The following is a 22,687-nucleotide window of genomic DNA, read 5'->3' on the forward strand; positions in this document are numbered from 1 at the left end:
TGAAGCCGAATAGGGGTCGCCAAAAACACCACGGCTTAAGGCGCATCAACACACGGCGTCCACACAGTGCAGCCACTTTCCCTCAAGGTTCAAGGTTTCTTTATTAGTACCCGAAGGTAAACTTATTTTGCAGGTAGGAAATTTAGTGTTCCAGGTTAAAACTACAAAATACAATTTTGACACACACAAGCAATATATATCTTATAGTGTACAGACATAAAATAAAATTACTGTAAGAATAATACCTGATAAACACAGCCAGAGATGTGATAAAAAATGTCACCAAGTTTGTTTAGCTGGGAGATACGAGTGTGATTTAGGCTGAAGAGAGAAGCAATATTTAACCACTTTCAAAGAAGATTTGAGATCCCATCCACATCAACTCTGTAGAATGAAAGCCATCGAAAATGGGTTGGACTGTATAAGCATGGCAATATTTTTTCTTTTATTAAAACTGAGAGAGTTACCTTTAATAACAATAACCAGAAACGACACCAAAAGAACAACAATATAGAGGTAATACTACAACAACCAAAAAAAAAAACAAAAAAAACACACATTCCCATAGCTATTACAGTATGATACATTTTGGCAATAAGGTAAATAGACATTCTCATTTGGAATAATAACAAAACAACTAATTGTTAGTGTTCACTTAAGCAACAAAACGGTTTTACAGGTAAAATATATTTGAGCTACTTAGCTGTGAATTAAATGTTATTGAGCTTTAGTACATTGCTCTCAGTAGCACACGTGATCTCAGGACATTTACAGGGAATAAAATTCAGGCTAAGTGCTCCAAATAAGTTCAACTTGTCACACTGTTTTACATTATGTATATACCTGTGCATTCATTAACACTTTAAATATGACAATACTGTTTCATTAACACATACTCAAAACATGATAGCTCGTGATTTCAAACAAGCATTTTCCACTACCTTTCCATCTCCTACATCACTAGGTGACTCCTGTTGCTACAGTTGAATAAAGGCTAGATGAAGCAGCCAACAAATCCTATACACCTTCACAATTTAGGCAAACCTACTTCAGTCTCACTCGTTGCCCCAAGGTGCCAACGAGGGATCAGTTTTCCTCCTCCCAAATTCTCACTGTTAGCTGACAGACAACCCAATTTAAAGAACTGATCCCATTGCAGCATCTAGGGGCCACTCCACCAGCCCGTAGATGCTACACCCCCCCCCTCAACTCCCTTTCTATCGAGGTCCCGTGAAGGCCCCCTGGGCGGCGGTGGCAGCAGCCTGGCGTACAGTCTGATTGGACATTACTCCAGTGGCAAACTCAGCCTGGGCCTTCTGGAAACTGGCATCAGTCTGCCTGTACTGAGAGTGGACCTGAAGAGGGGAGGAACAGGAGGCACCATACCCGATTACATACACCAATTCATTAACCTGCAACACTCATTGTTGGAGGATGGAAGATGATAGCCAGAACATGATAGCGAGTCTATTCATTTTGACTATTTGTTATCTGTTGACAGCTCTGTGGCAGGTGGATCACTGGGACATGAGCGGGTGTAATTATTGAGACAGTCCACATGGACAGTGTGAATACAGATGGAAAATTCTGCCTCCACACACCTACCTTCATTCTATGTCCTAAGAAATAAGACATGAGTCAATGTCACATTTCCAATTACGGTTTCCCATTCTACCTCTTCTGTTATCGGTATCAATAAAGGCATTACATGCAAAATGCTATTTTATATTCCAATAATTTTCACATACTTGATTTTAGTATACGTTTTACATAAAGGGTTGGTGTGTGTTGTATTCAGATTACTATAGATGGAATCAACTTGGAATTTAATTAATTTGAAGCAAGATCTTTTAGCTGGGTTGTGCCTAGGGTTGGGCATTGTTTGGATTCTAATGATTCTGATTCCAATTCAGATTCTGCTTTTCGATTCTGGTTCTTAGCAATTCTCGATTCCGGTTCTTTGAGAGGCAGGGTCAAAACAGGTCACATGCTTATTTCACAGAAGAAAATGTTATTTAAAACAAACTTTATGTAAGCCATTCTGTTTTAAGAATGGATCATTCATGTGAATGTCTCATTCTTATATTTACATTTACAACAACTGTCTTCATACATGAGGATGAAGAAATAAAGACACAGTCACACCCTGGTCCGGACTACCAGGTATTAAACTCCTTAAATTATAAACAGTTCTTGTTTAGAAAAATTAGCATATCTGCCCTCTCAGGCTGTATATGCGAGCGTTCAGCACAGAAATAAAAACATTTCAGTATCAGCATACAGTTTATAGCAATAAGTTGTTTGCTGTCTCGCTGTTGCGAATAAGACAAACGCTATCAATTTTCACCCACCCAATTGCAACAAGGTGCTGCTTGCTGTTTGCTCAGGGTTGGCTGAAGAGAACGCCGAGGCAAGAGATGGAGACCAGCACAACGTGTCAAACGCGGTACACTGGTTAATTTGTACATCGTGTAGGCAAAGGTGTTTGGCCATATTTGTTGTGCATCCTCCCTTGCACGAAATAATTTTGCCACAGGCGTTGTGCCAACCCTTCATTTTTCAGGGCAAAATTAAGCCACACTTTCGACTGCCGCTTGCTCTGGTCCATGATGGTGCATATTTAACTTGCGGAGGCGGAAACTATGGAAGCAGCATGCCGCCATCACGGAAACTGAAACTAACTTGAGTGTGAGTAAAATTTATTTAGGAACCGATGGGCAGGATCGAAATTTGAATTTCTTAACAATTCCTTTGGAATCGGAATTTTGGAACCGGTTATCGATGCCGAACCCTAGGTATGCAAATCATAATAATGGCAATAGATCATGCCTTTACTTTTGTGTCAATACTTTGTCATTTATTGAGTTTTTTTGCAGTTGATTTCAATTCATTTTTGATATATGAATATACATTTAAAGCTGAAATTACTGATTTTTCTCAGAAATAATTATTTCATCCTTCTGGACATGGAGTCAGGTTATATAGTACTAACTGACATCTTTACCATGGCTGAGACACTCTCCATATACCACTGTTGAAATTTTTTTGACTGGGAAGGTTGAACACTGGTGCAACGGCAAACACGTTCCTACTCAACCATGAAAAAGGTTTGAACCGGGTGTCCGGGTGGTGTGGCAGTCTATTCTGTTGCCTACCAACACGGGGATCCGCGGATCGAATCCCAGTGTTACCGCCGGCTTGATCGGGGTCCCTATAGACACAATTGGCCATGTCAGCAGGTGGGAAGCCGGGTGTAGCTACATATGTGTCCTGGTTGCTGCACTAGCGCCTCCTCTGGTCAGTCGGGGCGCCTGTTCGGGGGGGAGGGGGAACTGGGGGGAATAGCATGCTCCTCCCACATGCTACGTCTCCCTAGTGAAACTCCTCTCTGTCAGGTGAAAAGAGACGGCTGGCGACTCCACATGTATCAGAGGAGGCATGTGGTAGTCTGCAGCCCTCCCTGGATTGGCAGAGGGGGTGGACCAGCGACCGGGATGGCTCAGAAGAGTTGGGTAACTGGCCAAGTACAATTGGGGAGAAAAAGGGGGAAAAAGTCCAAAAAAATAAAAAAGAAAGAAAAAGGTCTGATAAGTGATGAAGATGTGGCGAGGTTTCTGTTGGACAGCTCATCTACCAACTCTGCAATCAATATTTCAGTACAACAGCGTTCCCATATAGTCAGATGTAGTTTGTATTATATTAGATTGCTTGCATTAGCTTTGGCCCGAGGATACCATTTTTACAATGGTGGGAGCCGTTTACTGCTTAGCTAACAGTACACAAGCAACAATAATAGCTGCACCTTGTTTGTAGTTCACGCTGTCACAGATTTCAACTTTAAAACACTAACTAGTATGACCTTGATACAGCTATCTGGAACACTTTGTGCATCTAAAGAAATTCATTAATTACCTTCTTAAGCAGGACAACGCCCATAGCAGTTTGGGCAGTAAAGAGGACGGCATTGATCATCATGATCACACCAACAGGAACACTGGTATTCAGAGCAGCCAGGCTCACTATCCATCCACTGAGGGATAGACAGCAGGAAGAGAGAGGAGAATAAAACATGCATGAGATATGGAAAGTATTCAATTAATGACAAAGAAAATAGTCAAATAAACATTGGAGCAATAATTTTGTTCAGTACAGAGTGAAGCTAGTTTGGGCCAGTACCTGAAACCCCATCCAGGTATTCCAATAGTCATGATGACATAGGTAATCACTTGGGCAAAGAAAATAAAGAAGAAGGCGAAGAAGTTGAAGGAACTGTCACTCCTGGGAAGGAGGGAAGGAGGGGGAAAATGTTGTTGTTAGCCAAAGTATTTTAGTCCTTTCTAACATACTGACGCAAACATTTCACTTTCAGTTCTGCCTTTAAGTCCCAAACTGGGTTCGTATTCTGCCGAGACCTTCATAAGAGCGTTAATATGCACCTGAAGGCTTTGTACACGGGTCTGTACCAACAGACGAAGGAGCAGGGGGTGAAGATAAGTGCCCATAGGATGGCTAGGCCCAAGCCGACACCACCAGTGGGGTCAACACAGAACATGGCCAAGGAGGAGATCAGATTGAGAAGCAGGGTGCAGGCACTGACTGCAAAACATTAGAGAGTTTATCTAAAAACTAGTACCGTATTTCCCGGACTACAAGTCGCACCGGAGTATAAGTCAAACTCAGCAAAAAACGCATTGTTGCGAGGAATAAAACATATACAAGTCGCTTCGGTGGATAAGTCGCATTTATATGGCGGAACAGTATTTTCAGTTGAGTCACAAGATTAAACAGTTCCATCTAGTGGCCTTAGTTGGAATGCAGTGTATTTGTCCGACAAAATTAAATTGTATAAATCGCTTTGGAATATAAATTGCAGAACCAGCCAGACAAGTAAAAAAAAAAAAACAACAAAAAAACCAGCGACTTGTAGCCAGGGAAGTATGGTGTATTAACGGTATATAATAGTACAACAAGCAATTAAAGAGATCAATAAATGCAAGGGGGCATGGGAAAACTAGGTCTACTATAAGGGGAATATACAGCTTTCAACACAGGGAGCATCTAGTTTCTAACTTAAGCTGCGGACTCAAATGTAAAGGCTTGAGCTCAAAACACAAGTGATCGTCAGATAGTGGACAAATGCATGTCAAATGGATAACACATTCTGACATCCACTTTCATCAGCCCTGGCTTTGTTTTGGTTGACTCAACTTGAGCTCATCTCTGCTGGTATGTGACTTGCTTCAGCTTCTTAAAAAAGGCTTGAGACTCACCACTCACTGTGTGTCTTGAAACACTGATCTTATGAAATTCATTTGGGACAAAAGGGTGACTTGGTTGCACTTTTGCTAGATTTCATTACAATCAAAAGTTAAATGTTATGCATGCTGAGAAAGCAGAAGTTTGACATTACTGATCACCAGAATTTTAAGATAGTAAAAGTGATTAGGAATTATAGTACACAATGGTAACAGGCTGCACGAGTTGATCTGTTCTCTCTACCAACCACTATGAACAAAACCACATTAAAACAACAAAATGTTGATCATGGCTGAAAAACATTAGCTTGAGCAACTCATCCAATTATAGACAATCTGAAAGTTACAAATTCATGTGATATGGACAGACACAACACCAAAGGGTGATGCTGATGAAGCACTTGCACATCCCATGGTAAAATATTAAAGGATAAGTCCCCTTTTTATAACCTGAGCCTTCTTTTTGCCACTGTGCATATGATATCATCATATTGTTTTACTCACCTTCTTCATTGTTGAGATTTTGGATATGGGACCACCGCTGGACATAGCTGTAAGACAGCATCTTATGGGGCAACTGATCATCAGCATCAGGCATGTAAGTCCAATTTGACTCTATAATCTAAACCACATATTTGGAAGTGAAAACAAAATTCCAAATTGAAAGTTATTACCCAAAATGTCCATTATCAATGATCGATGGCATTGCTGATCTACTTCCTGCATCAACTTGCAGGAATGACCAGCCTAAACTTACCATAGGTACTAGTAACCCTCATCCATACTCGGCTGGCACAATCGAGAAGTCATAAATAATGGGAAATCTTGTACACAGTCTGAGGCACCACATTTTGCTGTTGTTGAATGGACAGGTTTAGGGCTTGTGTTCATTTGCCCCATTAAGATGCAGTTGTAAAGCGGTGTCTGGTGGTGGTGCTATGTCCAAAACCTCCAAAAAAAGTTGTTTTTTTTGTTTTGTTTTTTGGATTCCACCCCCCCCCCCCTTTTTCTCCCCAGTTGAATCCGGCCAGTTACCCCACTCTTCTGAGCCGTCCCGGTCGCTGCTCCACCCCCTCTGTCCATCTGGGGAGGGCTGCAGACTACCACATGCCTCCTCCGATACATGTGGAGTCGCCAGCCACTTCTTTTCACCTAACAGTGAGGAATTTCACCAGGGGGACATAGCGTGTGGGAGGATCACGTTATTCCCCCCCTCCCCCCTGAACAGGTGTCCCGACCTACCAGACGAGGCACTAGTGCAGCGACCAGGACACATACCCACATCTGGCTTCCTATCCGCAGACATGGCCAATAATGTCTGTAGGGACACCCGGCAAAGCCGGAGGTAACATGGGGATTCGAACCAGTGATCCCTGTGTTGGTAGGCAACAGAATAGACTGCTACGCTACCCGGATGCCCGAAAACCCCCCCAAAATTAAGCCAGTGAGAAAAATAATATCAAAAACAATATGCAAGATGGCAAAAACTAATAAAATAAGATGCACGTTGTAAAAAAAACAGAATTTTCTTTGACGCTGAAAGTAAGCGGTAGAGAATCCACATAACTGTGTTAGCAGAGTGAAAGTTCTGGGGAACTTACACATCCAGAAATAATACATAACGGTGACAGTGCGCTGAAATGTCTGGCTGATCTCCAGATGGATGTCCTGATAGAAACATGGTCCTACAGGGCAGAACGAAGGTAATGGAGGCCAGTTGTTCTGACGGGCTTAAAGAGAAAAACGAGAGGGAAAAGTGACTGAAGATGAGTTTATGAAATGAAAGCTTAAGAATATTTTGCTGCTGCCAGATTAAAAAAAAACAAAACAAAACAGCAGCCTTCTAACTATAGCATTTTATCCATCTAACTTGGATAGAAACTTCACATTACCCTTGAAACCTGATGGATGAAACCTGTTAAAACAACGTATTATTTGAAAACTATATTTGTATCAACGAGAAGAGTTTTGTTCCTAATTCCTCAAATGTGTGACAATTTCAACACAAGTGGTTTTCAACCCACAACTATGCACACTATTACAGATCAGTCAACATGGCAACACAACATGGGTCATGTTCACACAGTCTCAACTTAACATGGCATCATAGAATTATCTCAGAAAGATAAGCTGGTTTACAGAAAGACTGGGTTAAGGAGGTAGAGCAAGTCCTCTAGAGCTGTGGCTTTGCCAAAAGCCTGCACAGAGAACACGTTCAAATTCAAACAGCTAGTAAGATGCAGAAGGTGGTACTGGTTACTTCAGAATCAGACCACTTATAGTATATCCTCCTCTTCCTCCTTCACTTACAGGCTCCAGATCCCAAGCTGTGTGACTCCAGCTCCCGCTCCCTCCTCTCCAGCTCACGGGCCTTCTTCTCCAGCTCCTCCTGCTTTCTTAGGAGCTCTGCCGTGGTGGCGTTCACCACAGTCTGCTACAGTGAGACACAAGGTCAACCTCCTCTTAGATTTGTCATTATTCACCAAGACAAAAATAGGTTTTCACCCCGAAGTTGGTGATCAAACACATTAATGGCCTCACGTGTTTCCACTTGTCTGTTTGTTTGCATGGCAAGTAGGTTCTATATGTTGTGTATGTGGCCTGCATAAGAGATTCCTACAATGATCAATTGTAAAATTCGGCAGTTTATGTTTTTCAAAAACACATTTTACACTTTAATGAGCTGAGAAGTCATCAAAGTCACTTTTGATGATATCTTGCCTTTGACCAAATATATTTTTACATTGGCAGAATAATTTTCCTGACAAGTGCTGTGGGAAAATAGATTTTGGTATCATAAAAAAAAAACTTCTTTCAACACACTTCATGTCCACCTGTGATCTAGTTAAGAGCATCCTGTTGAGATCCACATGTGGGAAAGGAACGAGATTTTATCTAAGATATGTCCTTAGCTGAAGCAGATACTTACCCCAAGACAATGAAATAATATGGTATGGCCTATGATAATTCACTGTGACCCTGTGTAGTAATGACACAACACAGCATAAAGCACAATAATTAACCATACAAAGGAATCAAATTGGGTCCCAAATCTCCATATTCTTTATTTTTAGATCCAGTTCTATGTTGGCATCTGGCCTGAAAATGGCAGTTAAGCATCTCTTGCAGCGAGATTTATTTATTTCTCCCCAATTGTACCTGGCCAATTACCCCACTCTTCTGAGCTGTCCCGGTCACTGCTTCACTCCCTCTGCTGAACCGGGGAGGGCTGCAGACTACCACATGCCTCCTCCGATACAACTGGAGTCGCCAGCCGCTTCTTTTCACCTGACAGTGAGGAGTTTCCCCAGGGGGACGTAGCACGTGGGAGGATCACGCTATTCCCCTGTTCCCCTTCCTCCCCAAACAGGTGCCCCGACCAACCAGAGGAGGCGCTAGTGCAGTGACCAGGACACATACCCACATCCGGTTTCCCACCCGCAGACACGGCCAACTGTGTCTGTAGGGACGCCTGACCAAGCCAGAGGTAACACGGGGATTTGAACCAGTGATCCCCGTGTTGGTAGGCAACGGAATAGACCGCCATGCTACCCGGACGCCCTACGCAGCGAGATGTATCTAAATCAATTTTTTTGTGCCCTCTCTTTTCATCTCCTCGTGTGCTTGTCTTTGCATCTGACTCCATCCAACAATGTAGTACCCCGACAGAATAGATATGCTTGAGCCCTTCCATATCAGGTTTTGAATGTTTAAAAGTAACCTCAGCCAAATCTAATTTTTTGTGCATCCTGACCTGCCACTAAATGCATCCGGTTGTGATCAGCTGTCGAAAGTCACAGCGTAACACTAAAAACTGTGGCCAAAATGAATTGATGGTCTCATAGGACCCGTACCTGGGAGTTGTAGGAGCCATAGTTGCGAGGTTCTGTGGGTGTTGTCCTGCTAGGTGGGGTCTGTGCAGGGACAGATGGAGCAGATGGGCAGGTGGCTTCATATGGGGGTGGAGGCTGAAAAAAATGGCAAAATAATTACCAATAATAGAAAACACGTCTGAAGTCATGTGCACCAGCTGTGAGCCGCCCTTCCCTATTTTTCAGGAGGAGGGGGGTATATGGTTTTTAGTCCTGTTGAATGTTTTTAAATTACATGGATTGAGTGCATAGAAGGAGTTGAGGGAGGTGGAGTGTCAAAAATACCAGTCAATCAAAACTTTATTCATATCACATTCAAAAATGAAAATGCAATGCACTTATCATTATCATTAGGACCTAAATTGATTTAAAGCCCTCAGTATAATGAACTAAAATTAAAAATCTGGTCAGTGCGGTTTCCCTTGAAATGTAACGACAATACTTTTTGAGAGTGTCTAGTACAATAACAGCAGTAGACGTGTTCATAAAGTATAGCCTAGGTCTCATAAGCCACAAAATGTTCTTACCCCATTTTTATTGTCAAATGGGTTGTAAAGGTCCAGCGTAGCATACTCTGTGTTGCTGCTATGTTGAGTCACTGCAGGGTCCTATCAGAACAAAGACAGGGGCAAACAATGGTTCATTTCTGCCCTAATCTATTTGTTTTGGAAAATTAGGCTTATATTTAACAAGTATTTGAGTTGTGTATTCTTGTGTGGATTCTTCATAAAGGATAACAACAAGCCCAAAATTGAGGACAGCAGACCGGTTATGCCACATCACATGAGTAAAAAGCATGCTGGGTATTACATAACAGCTGGCAAATAACATTAAACACAGCTGTAACACAACATGGTAGACTCGTTTACATTTATATGTTTGACAGCGGCCAAACATATAAATATAAAGTACTAGTAGTACATTTGCTACCCAGTAGCCCTAATCGTATCACAGTAGTACTATATTGAAGGAGTAGTAGTAGTAGTACATTTGTGACTGTGGTACTCTTGTATGCAACAGCACTACATCGTAATCGCATCAGAGCAGTACTATATGAAGTAGTAGTTTATGTGCTACATAGTTTTGCATCACACAGTACTATATGAAGTAGTAGTAGTAGTCGCAGTAGTAGTGGTACAGGAAATGTCAAGTGCAGACGGAAGGAGGGACCAAAAGACACCGATAACACTGGTGCTCAAGTATTAGTGTTGGATATACAGGCTTTCCTTTAATAATCACCTGGAACGGGTTTTGGTCTTCGATCGGCTCCGGGAAACTTGTGTATTTTGACATCTTGGTGGTGAAGGCTTACCGGCCTGTCCGTTTGTAGAGGGGGGAAAAATACACGGTAGGCTGGAAACGGGGCCAGGGAAGACCACAAAGAGCTGGTCGATCAAAAAACGGAGAGGCTCTCTGTCTACGTCGGCTTATGTCGTCAACTAGCTGTTATTCGTGCCTCCACTGCTATTCACTTAATCATTGCTACCAAGTAAATTGCTGGCTCACAAAGCGAAAGTCGCTGCAGTTAGCATACTGTGTGATCTAAACGTCCACCCAGATCATAGTATCGGACACACCGCTGCCCACAACAACAAGTATTATAAATCACAGGCCTAACCACTGTTTTCCGCTGCTCTTCACAAGCCTGTTGGTCAGATTCTGGTTTACTAGATTTATTAGCCAGAGATTTGTTGAATTGCACCAAATAGTAGACCTGTTATCTGCCCCCCCCCAAAAAAATATGCAATCCGGAAGTAATGCTGTTGTGTGTCATGTGACTAATGCGGCAGAGAAACACGTGGAAGCTGAAGGGGGTGTGGCGACTTGTTTTTGTCGTCTTGCACAGATAAAACACGGTTTAATTCAGATTGACGAATGGATGTTTTTAGGTATGAGACCTCCATTCGAGGGTACTTTCTTAAAATGTCTGTTTCTGGGTAAGGGACATGCCACCTTGGTATTTTCAGGAAACGGCGGTGGAGCAGAAATCATCTGATTGGTTAACGGGAGACGTGTTAACACTAAACTAGCTCGTTATCTGCCGAACACAGTGAGTTAAACACAATAGCTGCCCGTTTGTAAACAGGGGGAGGGGAAATTCGGTGAGCATTTTATTGTCTAGACACTCTTTCCACAGAGTGTCGCTGTTGTGCCTCCTAGCCAAGCTCCTGTCTGTGCTTCTGACAACTGCCCGTTAATACGTGGTATGTGTGCACGGCCACATGTATGGCGGGTTCAGTTATTCCGTTCTTGGCTCTTTGCAATCCCACGTGTTTAAATCCGAGAACCGCCACGAATAGTTTAATTGGAAACTAAGGCTCTGTCCTAAAATTATTTGTGTGTGTGCGCGCGCGCATGTGTACATAAACATGCACACGCATGCATCCGTACAAGTGCATGCATGCGTTAACGAGGTTGCTATTAAGAATTTTTGGTTTGTTTTAACCCCTTGTGTGTAACTTTGTAGCACGCAACTTTCTAAACCTTTTAGTCATACCTTTCTCCATTTGCACAAATGCTCCTTAACCTCAGCCCTAAAATGGCGTCTCTCTGGGCAGGCCTTAAGGCTACTTCTCTGCACAGTGTCAGTATTCACACCATGGCTTAATTCCCTGGTATGATCCAATCAGGTCTTTTTTCAACTGCTTGCACCTTAGGTCATGTGGAATCATATGGGTGACTGGGGGACGGTCATATGATAGTACACACAGAGACCAAACTCCCTCCCTCTCTCTCTCTTTTACAAGCATGCACACACATACTATGAGCACAGAGTGCTCATAGTATACTGTAGGGCCATTCCGCCACTTCATAATTTAAGAACGGATTTGTTTAAATAGCATGGATATGTTAACCCCATGTCTACTTTTATGCCCTTATCCAGCAGCATCTGTGTTTTTTTTGGCTGCCTGCGTGTCATCATTTCCAATAACGGCTGCCTATTATGATTGGTCCAGATGGCCCCTTGTCAAAAGTTGGAGTCAAATGGCTCTCTTGCCCTAAAACCAAAGTATTCCCCCAACCAATCAGGAGAAGCCAGGCTCATGACATCATCACCTGTGGAATGAGTTGATGAACAGTTGTGTGTGCGCAAAGTGACCCGGGTGACTGGGAGGGGTAGGGTGAACTAGGTGGTTTGAACTGTTGTTATGATAATAACAAGAGTTAATCTAAGTGGAGACTTAATTGGAATCAGGTGTGTGTGTCTGTGTCTGTGTGTGTGTGCGCGCGCGCGTGAATTAGCATGGCCATTTTTTTTATCAAGCAAATAGCCAAGAAATATCTGTTCACCCAGAGTATAGTACTGTGGTTTTACAGAACATAAACATAATTGCATCTATTTCACTGAAGCCATTAAAAACATTCTTTCTCCGTGTGAGACAAAGAAAATGCACATCACAACTGAGATTGTTCAATCTTTTCATACTCGCTCAACTTTTTCTTTCCCCCTTCACTCTCTCTCTCGCTCTCTCTCTGGATCTACCTCTTTCCCAGTGAGTTTATTGAGAACACACGGCCTGGAGGAGGCCCAGATGTCCCGCTGTTAGCTCGGCATAGTGTTTATAAACTGTGAGGAACTTCAGAAGTGCTTGTCTGCTCCCAGTCTGAAAACCTGGAAAAGCCATCATTGTCTGTGAACCGTGCAAGTGCCTGAAAGACCCAGGAGGACTGTATTTCACGGAGAGGTGAAGTCTGTAAAGGGTATGAATTGGGGGAGCAAAAACATTGGTTTAGATAGAGCATGGGGTGGTGCTGGGTTTTGGCTTTCCAGATGAATACAGTGACTTATATTTCTCGTGTGTTTGTATATTCCGCTTTTCTTTCTTTCTTTCTTTCTTTCTTTCTTTCTTTTTGCCCATCAATTTGGAAAGTGTGCTTTGGAAGAGAGGGGCTCGAAGCCCCCTCATACAACTGAAGTAGAAGCCGTCATTGCACTTTGTAACCGGGTGCAGAGCCAGGGACGACGGGGTGGGGGGACATTTTATTGAGCTCATTCTGTAAGTAGGTACAGCTGGAAAGGAGAGCAGGGGGAATGGTACTTCTCGCAAAAGTATGAAATTATGTTCTTATGGTCGCCCTCCTCCTCTCAATCTTTCCTTACCCCTCCCTGTTTTCCCTGTGTGTTTGCCAAATGTCTCTGAGACAGAGTGGCGTTCTCGAAAAATGGATCGTCTCCGGGAGTTTTGGAAGGAGCTGAGCATGATGAAAGAGAGCACAGAGAGGACAATCGGAGGGCAGGAATGGAGGGATGGAAAAGAAAGAGTGTGGGATAATTGGAGTGCGATTGGCCAAGAATGATGTTAAGCCACATGGTAAAAGAAAACAAGGCAAGAGGCATTGTGGAGAGGGTAGCACAAATATTTGGTGCCACAATGAAAATAATCGAAGCATCTCAAGTCATTAAAAAAACACCTCTCTGTATTAACAAACTGAGGAAATGATGTTGTCAGTGTAGTAAAGTTTATAAAAACAGTCATTGTATAACATCTTTGTGGTGCATAAAGAGTCATTTCAGCTGTAGCACATGCTGCACTGAGATCTATAGGAACTATAGTAACATACATTCACTTAAGTTTAAACTCAACAGTTCTGTGTTTAACGAGATTTAACCACACTAGCTGGCTGGGAGAATGAAGGTGATGACAAAGAGAGAAAATGTAAACCATGCATGTTGCACAAAGCAGAAGTAGTGTGTGGTGGTCTTGGGAGTGGTCTTCATTCTTTCACATAAACTCTGGTGCACACCACGTCCCCAGCACTCATTGTCTGAAAGAAAGTAGCCAGCAAAGAAAAAAACTGAAGCCTTTTTTTTTTTGCACCATACATTTCACAATCTAAGCAGGGTTTATCTACTGCATGTGGTTTACTGTCTTATTATCTACTGCATGTGGTTTTTGTCGATTGTTCATCAGTCTCAATTTAATTTTGATGCCTCTACATGATATGCAAATTTACTCCACAAAATGCGCTGTCCGGTTTGGGCACCAGTAATATTGAAGAATTACCAAAATCAGCTCTCCATCATTGGTCAGCTCCCGGGTCCAGGTTGTCTTCGGCCCTTCTCCTTTCTGTAGAGTCTGCTCGCAGATGATTTTGCTGTCTGTCTCCCATCTAGGGAAGCTCTACGGGGATTCATATGACAAGAGGCTTAGCATGTTTACGAATGACTGACTACAGTGAAGTGTGTTGCATGATAAAGACACTAACAACGTTTTGGCTTCACAGTGGCTTACAGCTCAATGTGGTGATCATCACATTTTGCTAAATTTGATCATTTTTATCAGAGGCTTTATCCTCTAATTCTCACTTGGCTTCAAAAAAAAGAAAAAAGAAAAAGCAGAGCCTTGTATCATCACTGAGAAATGACTCAAGTTGCATTGAAATTATTTCCTTATGTCTCTTCTGTGCAAGCCCCCGTCTACACTAGCTCTGCTGTTCTTGGCCACATAATGTACTGGATTGCACATTTTCGTGTTTAATGTGCTCTGTGAAATAGGTAGGGAGGTACAGGAGAGGTCCCACGGGGGAAACGATGCCTACCGTGCAGGGGCGTCCATCCAGCGTGATCTCATTGAAGGACTCGCCCACGGTGAAAGACACATGGGTGGTGCGGACACTTGTGGACGTCTGGATGGAGAGGCTCTCCCCTTGCTGGGTGATCTCCACCGCCGGGCTAGAGGCCGCAGCCACCGCAATCTTCCTCAGGAACACGTTCACGCCTGAGCGCAGGGGATTGGCACACACAAACAGAAGGCAATTAGGAGCCGGTTAAGTTGTGTGATGAAAGACATGGTCTGCTTCACTTCCATGCTGATTTCCCACGGAACAGTGAGAATATCCTACGGATGTGAATGGCTCTCACATCTCCCATCCACTCATTCTGAGTGCCCTGAACCCATTTGGAGATCTTTATGTGCCCATCTTAGGCGTGGTATATTCCCGATACACGTGGGAAGTTGACATTGTGTTGGTACTGGTAAACAAGAGGGCCTTTGCAATTTATGCAAGTTAAATGAAATGGGAAAAGCAATGCATTTTATTTTGTACATTTGAAACAATGAAGTGACTGAGAAAGAAGCATTTTCCTTTGTGGGTTATTTAATAAAATGTTTTCTTGTCTTGTCTTATATTAGGTCTCTTTCAGTTGAATATCGTCAGTGTGAAGATCATTTGACTGTAACGAGTTTTTATTTATTTATTTGGTCAGTTATTTTCCTCTATTTTTCATTATGAACATGAATGCTAAATGAAGCGGAAGTCTATTTCTCTTCTTTTTTTTCTATGCATACTCTTATTTATCTTTTTTTTTAGATACGCTTTTTAGATTGGATGACACAAAAATAAAATAATTAAAATAATCATTCATTCATTCATAGGAGAAGGTTGTTGTAAGGTCAAGTCCTTTTGCAGCATCCAGCCCTGCACATTTTACATTTTAACTGGTTTGTTTCAGGAAGAGAACCCCCAAACCATCTGATTTTATGCTGTTTCTCTCAGGAAAGCCCATATTTGCCATAACAAGGAGGCGCACCACACACACACACACACACACACACACACACACACACACACACACACACACACACACACACACACACACACACACACACACACACACACACTCTCTCTCTATATACATATGGAGTGAGTTGGGCAGACTTGCAGGACAATGATGGAATGTCAGTTTCAGTGCTGGCTGGTTAAGGGGCCCATTTCAAGGCTTAGTTCCGTTTAAACTGGATCTAATTACATTCGCATGAGGGAAAGCTTGCTTCAGATGAGCGGAAATCTAACATTCTTGCACAGGCTATTTATCTTTCCATTTTTAATGGATGTCACCGACTCGCCCAATTTTGATCCCCCCCCCCCCAACACACACACACACACCTCAGCTCTCCTTCTCTCCCGACAGAAGGGGACCTTTCTCAGTCCTCCATAGAAAAGCCATTTGTTATCTGAGGGACAAAGTCGTCTGGCCCCTCTCTGCTGTAGACTGTCCCATTTGTTCACCGACCAGAGATTCAGTTTGTTTTGGGCATTATTGCCCTACTTTCTCTTTAATCACAATATTTCATCAATGAGCAAAATTCAGATATGCTAAGCTGCCTATTGTTGGCCACAACTGTGATGAAATGGGAAAACACTGAATATAAAGCAGTTATCCCTGTTGCACCAAGACTGCATATGACGGAATATGAAATCTTTTTTTTTTGGTGGGACTTTAGACAGTATTACGGGCCTGTAGTGCGGATTTTCGGTGTTAAGCAGCGTGCCACACTTTTCTAATCCGCCAGTTTAAATGGAAAAGCTGTTGGTAGTAAATGAACATAAAGGGGATTCACAGAAATATGCCGAGACCATCAAACTGCCTTCACTCACCCAGCGCTTTCAAAAGTTCCTCAAAATGTTCCGAGGTTTTCATTTTCCATTTGCCGGAGAAATCTGCGACTTCCTTCTCCATTTCCATCCAGGCAACTGCCAGAAAGGACGATCTGCAGAAACGGAGAGTAATCTTTGCTTTGCTTTGCTCTGCTGCAGCACCGTAATTGCCTCGGTGCGTCGTTCGCAATTAGCCGCTTTGTGTGACGCGCCGCCGCTTCAAGCCGCCGCTCTGCCTTCCCGTGCACGCGGTTCACTTCATCTGATGCGTTTTCATTCATTTGCCCGCATCTTAATACTGACCCACGCCGGAGGGAGGGAGGGTCATGCATACGGCGCCCCCCCCCCCGTCCTGCTCTTGCATGGGAGCCAGCCGGTGGGGGGGCGGGGGGGGTTTGCATGTCCAAAATGGAGTTACAACAAAATACAGTCCCATTTGCAGCCGTGTGATGATGTTAGTCAACAGCCCTCAGTTTGGAAGTCAGTGGCCGACTTCAAGTGGCCTCTCCCGGGCGGCGCCGCGGCAGATGTGTGTTGGGTTTATGTGGATCGCCAAACAGGAATTTGGGGAAACAAACGGTGGATTAACCTTCCAATTCGAAAAAAAAGGATCACCCTTGGGGATCAGTGGGAGGGGGTTAGGATTTCAGGGTTTGAAATCAGATAGGACGGTTATCCTGGGGTGGTTAAAAAAGGGGTTGTTAATAAGATACAAGAACAGGCACATTGAGTTATAAGACTAACAAATAGCACATAACAGCATCAAGTAGCTCGCTGTCTCTTCAAAACCTTACGTAACAAATACCTCGCTCTCTTTGTGTCTCTGACATAAACAATGTAGACCTCCTCCAACTCCAAACGGGTTCAGGGCCTTTACATAGTGTGTTTTGTCAACAAACATGGACTAGATGTTGTTTGTCCTTTCAGTCAGTCAGGCAGTCCTAAATCAACACGAAGTATATTGGTTTGGAGCAGGCCTTCATTAGGGCTCCGATTTCTCTCCCCTCCCTCTCCCTCCCTCCCTCCCTCTCTCTCTCTCTCTCTCTCTATCTCTCTCTCTCTCTCTCTCTCCCTCTCATACCTCGTCGCGTCTGCACAGCTGTGCTTTTTAGAAGCAGTCAACCAGCAAAACGATCAGATGCGCGACAGTATCTGTGCAGGTTACGTCAAAGTCCAGCCCTCTTTTCGTGCCGCGTACCTTGATTTAAACACCAGAGAAATACTCTTGTCTTAGCAAGACAGCGGACAGGTAGCCCTGCTCGCGTAGTCACCATGAGCTCACCGCTGGCTGACCTCAGGTGAGTGCAATTATCTGTCAGAGAATATGAGATTAATAGATGCAGAAGACGAACACACAGGGGGGGAAAGTGAATGCCTCTGATGAAAAGGGAACACTGGACGGCCAGTCCCCGTCACTAGGACAGCAGGTTCAGTTTCACAAATCTTTTTCGAGTATTGTATTTCCCCTGTACGCCTTCTATCACCCCCAGTAGGCGGTCTCTGTTCATTTGCCCCGGTGGTCTACAAATGAGGGTCAGTTTATCTATCTACTTATTCGTTTACTTATTTATCCGGCTTAATTTGACCACCCGTGAGTGCCTTAGACAAGTCAGGTCAAACGTGATGCACTGTAAGCATCAACTTGGCTAAACACGCTCATCGCATGCTGCATTCACACGGAATCCGGGAGACGGCGGACGGCAGTGAAGCCCGTGTGCATGCCGTGCGGTGAGCTGCAGCGGACGGCAGAGAATGCCGCGTGCATGCGCGCATTCCGCAGAGCATAATGCGATCACGCATTGTAAGATCATGCGGCTGCAGCACACGGCGAGCGCCGGGGCAGTTTTGTTGAGGCGTCGCCCAGTGTTCATTTCGCGAAGTGTCCCACGCGGAACCAAGTACGGGTGTTTCCACACGGAGGGTAGAGTTGGGCACACCGTTGGCAACATGGCTAACCATCTTCGCTTCCTTGCGCGGACAGTGATGGTTCTTGAGGGCGACGTCGACGCGGCATACAAGACTTTGAACAGGTTACACACTTTTGGTTTATTGGTGTTATTTACGTGATTGGATGTGACGTCAATTTATCTTTCGCATTTACCCTTCCGAGTGCAAGCCAAACCACGACAAAGCTAGCAAACGTTAGCTAACTACCCTTCGGCTCCGTCAATGTCACACGCAAGCCTGTTAATGTTCACACTGTTTGAGGGTATTTTTGGCGTGTCTTTCTCGTTGTCTGCCTTTTGTAATGGAGACAGTCGGACCGGAAGGTATCGGGCTTGATATTTTAATAACGACATCACACCATGCTGTAAGCTAATGACAGACGTCGGTACAGCACAGTAAGCTTGCTGATATCGCTCATTTGAGTGCTGTGCCTCAACTAATTTATTTCATCACCGATTTGCTAACGACACATAGCCCATATTAATATTGTTTAATTGATATTATGAGTGTGTTAATTGTATTATTTTCGTGTCATCGATCTAAAAAGACATTATTAATATAATTCTTAAAAAATGCGACGCTGTTAACACTGTGATTTTCATATTTTGCTGGTGGTCTGATGATAAAGTGCAACAAATTATTGAATATACCTCCTCTAAAGTAAGCTCATTGGTTTTACAAACCAAAGTAATCATCGATCCTCGTTAGTATATGCCCTTTATGTCAGTCTCAATGTATGTAGTTAATTTAATATCCCAACATTAGTTGAGGTCAGATTGCATTCAAAAGAGGATATTCAGAAAGTAGAATTTTCCCAAAATTAGTGATTCTAATGATATTTGTACACGTTTGCCCATTAACATTACTATTTTCAATCTATATGGAAACTTGAAGTAAAAGCTCCAACAGTGTGAATTGAGTGGCTATCTAAATGACATGTAAAATTTTGTTAAAATTGTATGACCTACACCATTGTCCCAGCCACTTAATGGTTTGTAATTTTTCTGCTTATTCCAGGGTCTTGACTCATGACGGGATCATTGACACTGTGAAGCGCAAGCGCTACTATGAGAAACCCTGTAGAGAGAGACAGAGAAAGAATTATGAGAACTGCAAGCGTATCTATCATGCTGAAATGGCCAGGAAGCTTTCCTTCATCTCAAGAACACAGAGACCAGATCCCTGGCTTGGATGCTAGTGAAATGGAGTCTGATGATAATCGATGTTTTCAGTGGCCTGATAAATACAGGGCCAGTGAGCTGGAAGTTGGAAGCAAAAGAATGAATGCACTGTCAAAGTGAACCTTGGAAAAATCAAGGAAAGGAACTCCAGTGAGGTTGCATGATGACACCAATTTTTTTCCCTTTTTTTGATCCCCCCCCCCTTTTTCCCCCCCAATTGTACTTGGCCAATCACCCCACTATTCTGAGCCATCCCAGTTGCTGCTCCACCCCCTCTGCCGATCTGGGGAGGGCTGCAGACTACCACATGTCTCCTCCGATACATGTGGAGTCGCCAGCCGCTTCTTTTCACCTGACAGTGAGGAGTTTTGCCAGGGGGACCTAGTGTGTGGGAGGAACAGGTGCCCCAACGGACCAGAGGAGGCGCTAGTGCAGTGACCTGGACATAACCCACATCTGACTTCCCACCCGCAGACGTGGCCAATTGTGTCTGTAGGGATGCCCGGCCAAGCTGGAGGCAACACGGGGATTTGAACCGCCGATCCCCGTGTTGGTAGGCAACGGAATAAACCCCCACGTCCCCCCGATGACACCATTTTTGTGCATATCTTTGATTTTCCTCATTTGAAATGATAAGTATTTGAATTTGTCAAGTAATTAATCTACAATGTACTAGTACTTTTGGTTTTTAATGAGGATATACTCTGGTCTTGGTTGGTTTTTGTTGTGTTTTCACTTAGTCATATCAGGCAATCTTATTGATGAAAAAGGCTAATAAATGTCTTACATTTTCAAGTATTTTCATTTTTATTTAGTGGTAAAATACATAATCTCTTTACATTCAGTAGTTCATGATTGCTTCATTTAGCGGCAAAGACTAAATTAGAGTTTAGACAGATGTGTATGGATTTTTTAGAATGTATTTATTTCCAAGGTACAGACATTACATGCATGGAATGATAGCTTACCTCTCTGGAAGCTTCACAGGTTGTTGGGAGGTAGACATGGATCAGAGAACATGTAGGTACCCTGATTGATTCCACATGACAGGGGAAATGCAAACAACGTCAGAGTTGATTCCAAGCGTGAATGGGGTCTCAGAAGCAGCCCACCCTGTATTTTGTGAAAATCGCTTCTGCACAGTTGTAGATGGAGGTATACATTCATCAGGTCAGTGCCCCTCTCTGCTCCATTTGGCGCAGCTCTGCACAACTGAGACACATCAGCCATGCATGGTCTGCGATATCCTTTGCCCATAGGGGGCCTAAATGTGTGCACTTCCCCATGTCCCCCTTGAAATGGATAGTTAAACATTTGTGCTGGGCAAGCTTCTCAGAGGTTACCAGGCCATGTCGATATCCTGTCTAGTTCCAATCAATGGGTAGCTTCTATGAGTAAGAGGGAAAAGTACAGTGCATTACCCATATTTCAGATTGTAAGAATGATGGATACTGCCAACTCTGACAATTGTAAAGTATTGAACAGCTTCTCAGATGTGGAATCAGGAAACTAGTATAAAGTGTGTATTAATGGATTTTATTTGGCAAGAGAAAGAGTCATATAAAGTGAAGGTGTCTGTTTTACCACTGATGTCAAAACTCTGTCCATGCACATATTCTCATCTTTTAGTCAGTGATGCAATCAGAATATTTTGAATGGGGTGGCTGAGGAGAGGCCTGTGATTTTGAGGGAGTTGGCATTAAAATTTCTCCTAAATTTTGAATTTATTCTTTACAACTGCATCTTATATAGTTGTGCAATTGAGGATGAGGAAACGATTTGGTAAATTAACATATGACTATTTGGTTCTCTATATGGAAAATGGACTGCATTTATATAGTGCTTTTCTACTCAAATCACTTTACAGTGTATGCCTCACAGTCACCCATTCATACACTGATGGCAGAGGCTGCCATGCAAGGTGCCATCCTGCTCATCAGGAGCAGTTAAGGGTTCAGTTTCTTGCTCAATGACGACACGCTCTCCACAGGAGTTGGGGATCGAACCAGCGACCTTCCGATTACTAGACAGCCTGCTCTACCTCCTGAGACAAACCCCCCCCCCCCAAAACACCTGTTTGAAGTGATAAGAATTAATTATATATTTCTTACATCAACTTTATAGTCTTCATTGTTATCTTATGGTATAGTAACTATTTGCAAACAGCTCTTTAGTACGGAAATGAAACAACTAGATATAACTAATTGTGTGATCTGTTGTAAGAATTGTAGTAATGCTGGTCTGAGACTAATAAGGTCAAGTGCTTATTTTCATGGCAGCTGAAATTTTGTCTTTTTTAACTTGCAGTAATTTAGCAACTCCTTAGATCCACTCTTGCTTGCAGAGAGATAGCCTGACAAAGAAGTCTGTGTTTTAATTCACCTCAGCTGGATTTGTGCCCAGAACTTTATTCTGTGGCATCTCCCTCATCTCCAATTGACTCTCCTCCCTACTTAGTCTCCATCATCTCTAACACACAGCCAGAGCTCCCTCTTATTCCCAAACCTTGCAACTCTCCTCACCAAGCCAGACTCCTTTCCTTTTTCTTGTGTGAACTGGCCAAAGAGGAGATGTATTCATGGCAATTTGCCAATTCTAATTTGTGTGTTGGGGGGGGAAAGGGTTTTGATTTTATCTTGCCATCTTTTGACCTTGTTACCAAAACAAGCCAAACAGATTTAGAAAATGTTTAACAAAAATGCAACAGTAAAAGTGCAATAGCTTTTAACATTTAATTCATTTAATTTAATTTATTAGTTTATTTGGCAGGGACAATACACATTAAAACATTGTTGTGAATTTGCCAGAAAGGCTACTTTTCATCCACAGTCCCTGGGCAGGTAGATAAAAACATTAAAATAAATCGCACTCAAAGAAACATCACAAATATAACATTTATGGACAAACGGAACATGTACTACTAAAGGAAAAGACAATGGATACTGTCATGTCTATGGTTACCACGCCCCTCAGGGTGGCAAGGGCATTGTGGGTACGCTTGTGCCAGTTCGTTCTCTGATAAAGCGCGCCCAGCAAGAAACCGCAAATTCGA

The 22,687-nt window shown here is 43.1% G+C and overlaps 3 protein-coding genes across 5 annotated transcripts; 1 reads left to right on the forward strand and 2 right to left on the reverse strand.

Annotated features, from left to right (window-relative positions):
* Positions 1-77: 77 nt before the first annotated feature.
* scamp3 (secretory carrier membrane protein 3) lies at positions 78-10,873 on the reverse strand. 2 transcript variants are annotated; one of them, XM_056298346.1, is made up of 9 exons: positions 10,367-10,873; positions 9,655-9,735; positions 9,110-9,223; positions 7,566-7,686; positions 6,857-6,985; positions 4,437-4,596; positions 4,177-4,278; positions 3,913-4,030; positions 78-1,355 (listed from the first exon to the last, which is right to left on the reverse strand). In XM_056298346.1, exons 1-9 carry the CDS (start codon positions 10,418-10,420, stop codon positions 1,218-1,220), a joined length of 1,017 nt encoding a protein of 338 aa, XP_056154321.1. In that variant the 5' UTR covers positions 10,421-10,873; the 3' UTR covers positions 78-1,217. The 2 variants fall into 2 exon arrangements, with proteins under 2 accessions (XP_056154321.1, XP_056154320.1); XM_056298345.1 differs by having other exon boundaries at positions 7,566-7,689.
* A 2,607-nt stretch (positions 10,874-13,480) lies between these two features.
* On the reverse strand, positions 13,481-17,784 carry crabp2b (cellular retinoic acid binding protein 2, b). 2 transcript variants are annotated; one of them, XM_056298139.1, is made up of 5 exons: positions 17,706-17,784; positions 16,508-16,620; positions 14,669-14,847; positions 14,134-14,250; positions 13,481-13,894 (listed from the first exon to the last, which is right to left on the reverse strand). In XM_056298139.1, the coding sequence occupies exons 2-5, from the start codon at positions 16,593-16,595 to the stop codon at positions 13,844-13,846; spliced, it is 435 nt and encodes a 144-aa protein (XP_056154114.1). In that variant the 5' UTR covers positions 16,596-16,620; positions 17,706-17,784; the 3' UTR covers positions 13,481-13,843. The 2 variants fall into 2 exon arrangements, with proteins under 2 accessions (XP_056154114.1, XP_056154113.1); XM_056298138.1 differs by lacking the exon at positions 17,706-17,784 and having other exon boundaries at positions 16,508-16,777.
* Positions 17,785-18,441: 657 nt separating this feature from the next.
* Positions 18,442-21,429, forward strand: mrps21 (mitochondrial ribosomal protein S21). The gene is made up of 2 exons (XM_056298140.1): positions 18,442-18,537; positions 19,472-21,429. The coding sequence occupies exons 1-2, from the start codon at positions 18,455-18,457 to the stop codon at positions 19,650-19,652; spliced, it is 264 nt and encodes an 87-aa protein (XP_056154115.1). The 5' UTR covers positions 18,442-18,454; the 3' UTR covers positions 19,653-21,429.
* The last annotated feature ends 1,258 nt before the right edge of the window (positions 21,430-22,687 follow it).

This window comes from Lampris incognitus, chromosome 18 (assembly GCF_029633865.1).
Source record: "Lampris incognitus isolate fLamInc1 chromosome 18, fLamInc1.hap2, whole genome shotgun sequence".
Taxonomy (NCBI): Eukaryota; Metazoa; Chordata; class Actinopteri; order Lampriformes; family Lampridae; genus Lampris; species Lampris incognitus.

Coding starts and splice junctions, on each gene's coding strand:
- scamp3 (XM_056298345.1), bottom strand. CDS start 10,420: ATGTCAAAATACACAAGTTTCCCGGAGCCGATCGAAGACCAAAACCCG. Junction 4,279..4,436: donor CCCGTGTACAAAGCCTTCAG/GTGCATATTAAC, acceptor CCTCCTTCCCAG/GAGTGACAGTTCCTTCAACT. Junction 4,031..4,176: donor ATACCTGGATGGGGTTTCAG/GTACTGGCCCAA, acceptor TCTATCCCTCAG/TGGATGGATAGTGAGCCTGG.
- crabp2b (XM_056298139.1), bottom strand. CDS start 16,595: ATGGAAATGGAGAAGGAAGTCGCAGATTTCTCCGGCAAATGGAAAATG. Junction 14,848..16,507: donor GGAACTTTTGAAAGCGCTGG/GTGAGTGAAGGC, acceptor CCCTGCGCTCAG/GCGTGAACGTGTTCCTGAGG. Junction 13,895..14,133: donor ATGATGGAGAGCTGATTTTG/GTAATTCTTCAA, acceptor ACTTTCTTTCAG/ACAATGAGTGCTGGGGACGT.
- mrps21 (XM_056298140.1), top strand. CDS start 18,455: ATGGCTAACCATCTTCGCTTCCTTGCGCGGACAGTGATGGTTCTTGAG. Junction 18,538..19,471: donor GCATACAAGACTTTGAACAG/GTTACACACTTT, acceptor TGCTTATTCCAG/GGTCTTGACTCATGACGGGA.